At 58.9% G+C, this 2837-nt stretch overlaps 1 protein-coding gene across 1 annotated transcript; it reads left to right on the top strand.

The window, feature by feature from the left end:
• Positions 1-986: 986 nt before the first annotated feature.
• DRD5 (dopamine receptor D5) lies at positions 987-2450 on the top strand (the record flags this gene model as incomplete). Its single annotated transcript, XM_082760069.1, has 1 exon — positions 987-2450. The coding sequence occupies one exon, from the start codon at positions 987-989 to the stop codon at positions 2448-2450; it is 1464 nt and encodes a 487-aa protein (XP_082616195.1).
• Positions 2451-2837: the final 387 nt, after the last annotated feature.

The following is a 2837-nucleotide window of genomic DNA, read 5'->3' as shown; positions in this document are numbered from 1 at the left end:
AAAAATAAAATAGGTTTGGGAGAAACTAAGTCTGTAGTATTTTAATCGAAAATCGCTGAAGTATGTCGTCTGAAACGTAGGTGTAAATTAGTGCATGGTGAGTCCCACCGCACAGCGCTCACACCTGGGCTGCCAGGGGTCCTAACTCCGTTTTCTGGCTTTTACACACGGTTGATCCCATGGAAGGGCTGAGACGAGGGAGAATCCGATGTCGTTTGCCGGCTTTCCTGCCTGCCATAGATCCCGGTCAGAACCTCTCGGGGCAGTGACCGAGCTGGGCTCCATCTCCGATCCTTGCAGGGGGCAAACGCGGCCGTCCCGCTGCCCCCCAGCTTCCATTAGCCCTGGGGTCGAGGGGGGCACTGCCCCGCTCCCCTCTATGGGACGAGGGGGACTTTCCGTCCAAAGTGTCCCCGGCGGGGCTGCTCTCGGCGCAGTGATGGCCAGGACGCCTCTTTTGGGCAGGGATGCGGGTATGTATGTGTGTAGGGGGGGTGATGGAGCGGTGCGGGGCATCCCCCCAGTCCTCTTCATCCCGTTCTCCCCGCTCCCCTCCGGCCGGGACGGGGCGTCCCCGGCATCGAGCATGCTCAGAGGGCGGCGGGGGCGGGCGGCCCGGCCCGGGGAGGGGGCGGCGGGGAGCAGGAGGGGGGGGGGCGCAGCTCGGCGGAGCTCGGGGATCGCAGCCGGCGGCCCGGGCGGGCGCCACCTCGGGCGGCGGAGCGCGGAGCCACCCGGCGGGGAGCGGGGAGCAGGGAACCGGGCAGGGGGAAACCGGGCAGGAGACAGCCGGGCAGGGGGCTCCCGAGAAGGAGAAGAGAAAACGGAGCCGCGAAGACCGGGCATGGGGAGGCGCTGAGCCCGCGGAGGGCAGCCGGGGGGCGGCGGGGCGGGGGGCAGCGGCCCTATGGGGCTGGGGCGGCGCTGGCTGCTCGGTGCTCCCCGGTCTCCGCCGCCCCGCCGCCGGGAACCGGGAGCCGCCAGCCATGCTGCGGGGCGGCCGGAGCCCGCTGCAGCCCGCGGCGGGGTCCCCCGGAGGGGTCCGGGTGTCGTCGGGAGCCCCCGGGGCGGCGCAGGTGGCGGCGGGCAGTTTGCTCGCTCTGCTCATCCTCTGGACGCTGTTTGGGAACGTGTTGGTGTGCGCGGCCATCGTCCGCTACAGGCACCTGAGAAGCAAGGTCACCAACATCTTCATCGTGTCCCTGGCCGTGTCGGACCTGCTGGTGGCTCTGCTCGTCATGCCCTGGAAGGCGGTGGCGGAGGTGGCCGGGTATTGGCCCTTCGGGGCTTTCTGCAACGTCTGGGTGGCCTTCGATATTATGTGCTCCACGGCCTCCATCCTCAACCTGTGTGTGATTAGCGTGGACAGGTACTGGGCGATCTCGAGCCCGTTCCGCTATGAGAGGAAGATGACCCAGCGGCTGGCTCTGCTGATGATCGGTGTGGCGTGGGCTCTGTCCGTGCTCATCTCCTTCATCCCCGTTCAGCTCAACTGGCACAAAGGTGGGGATGCTGCTGCCATGGCTGTTGGGGATTTCAGAGATGGGTTTGGCGCTGGCTGGGCAGCAGCGGGTGCTGTCACCACCTGGGCGGAAGACTTGAGCACCACGTGGGTGGCATTAGCAGCAATGACACCCTCTGATGGGACCTCCAGCAGCAACGATACCCTCTCTGGACCATCAGAGAGCTGTGACTCCAGCCTCAATAGGACTTACGCTATTTCCTCCTCCTTGATCAGTTTTTACATCCCTGTGGCTATCATGATAGTTACCTACACCCGGATCTACCGCATTGCCCAGGTGCAGATCCGTCGGATCTCTTCCCTGGAGAGGGCAGCCGAGCACGCGCAGAGCTGCCGGAGCAACCACGTTGACTGCCACCATCACACAAGCCTCAAGTCCTCCATCAGGAAAGAAACCAAAGTGTTGAAGACTCTCTCTGTTATCATGGGTGTCTTTGTCTGCTGCTGGTTGCCGTTCTTCATTTTGAACTGCATGGTTCCCTTCTGCGAGAGCCCACCAAGCGACCCCCACGCAGGTCTTCCCTGCGTCAGCGAGACCACCTTTAATATATTTGTCTGGTTTGGTTGGGCCAACTCCTCTCTCAACCCCATCATCTATGCCTTCAATGCTGACTTTAGGAAGGTCTTCTCCAGCCTCCTGGGATGCAGCCAGTTTTGCTCTAGTACTCCAGTGGAGACCGTTAATATAAGCAACGAGCTTATCTCTTACAACCAGGACACCCTTTTCCACAAGGAGATAGTGACTGCTTATGTTAACATGATCCCAAATGTGGTTGACTGTGAGGAGAATCGTGAGGACCCTTTTGACAGGATGTCCCAGATCTCCCCTGACCCTGAGGTTGCCACCGACTCTGTCTGTGAGCTGGACTGCGAGGGGGAGATTTCACTAGGCAAAATAACACCTTTCACTCCAAATGGTTTACATTAAATTGTGTCCTGTCCTGGTCAGTTCTGCTTGGATTATACAACAAAATATTAGCACTGAATGGATAAACCTGCTTGATTTTATGCTGTAGTTTGGTCAGTCACTTCATGCTAAACTCACTCGTACGTGTAGCACTTTGCAGGATGTAGACACTGTCACACAGGGAGCTGACAGAACAAACTTCATGCAGCACTTCCCCAGCTCGAGAGAGGACTAGGTGGGCTTGTTGATTAGCTGTGGTGAGGTATCGTGGTATAATTGCAGTCAGTTCGTGTTTATAATGTGTTTGCAAATGAAAGTTGCCATCGTCAGTGCTAAGTATTACAACTTTTAAAAACAAGGACAGATGTTGGAGCTGGCATAGACGTTAAATAGAAAAAAAAAATCTAG

Source organism: Aythya marila, assembly GCF_965140915.1.
Source record: "Aythya marila genome assembly, chromosome: 4".
NCBI lineage: Eukaryota > Metazoa > Chordata > Aves > Anseriformes > Anatidae > Aythya > Aythya marila.
This window is presented reverse-complemented; position numbering and strand designations above follow the sequence as displayed.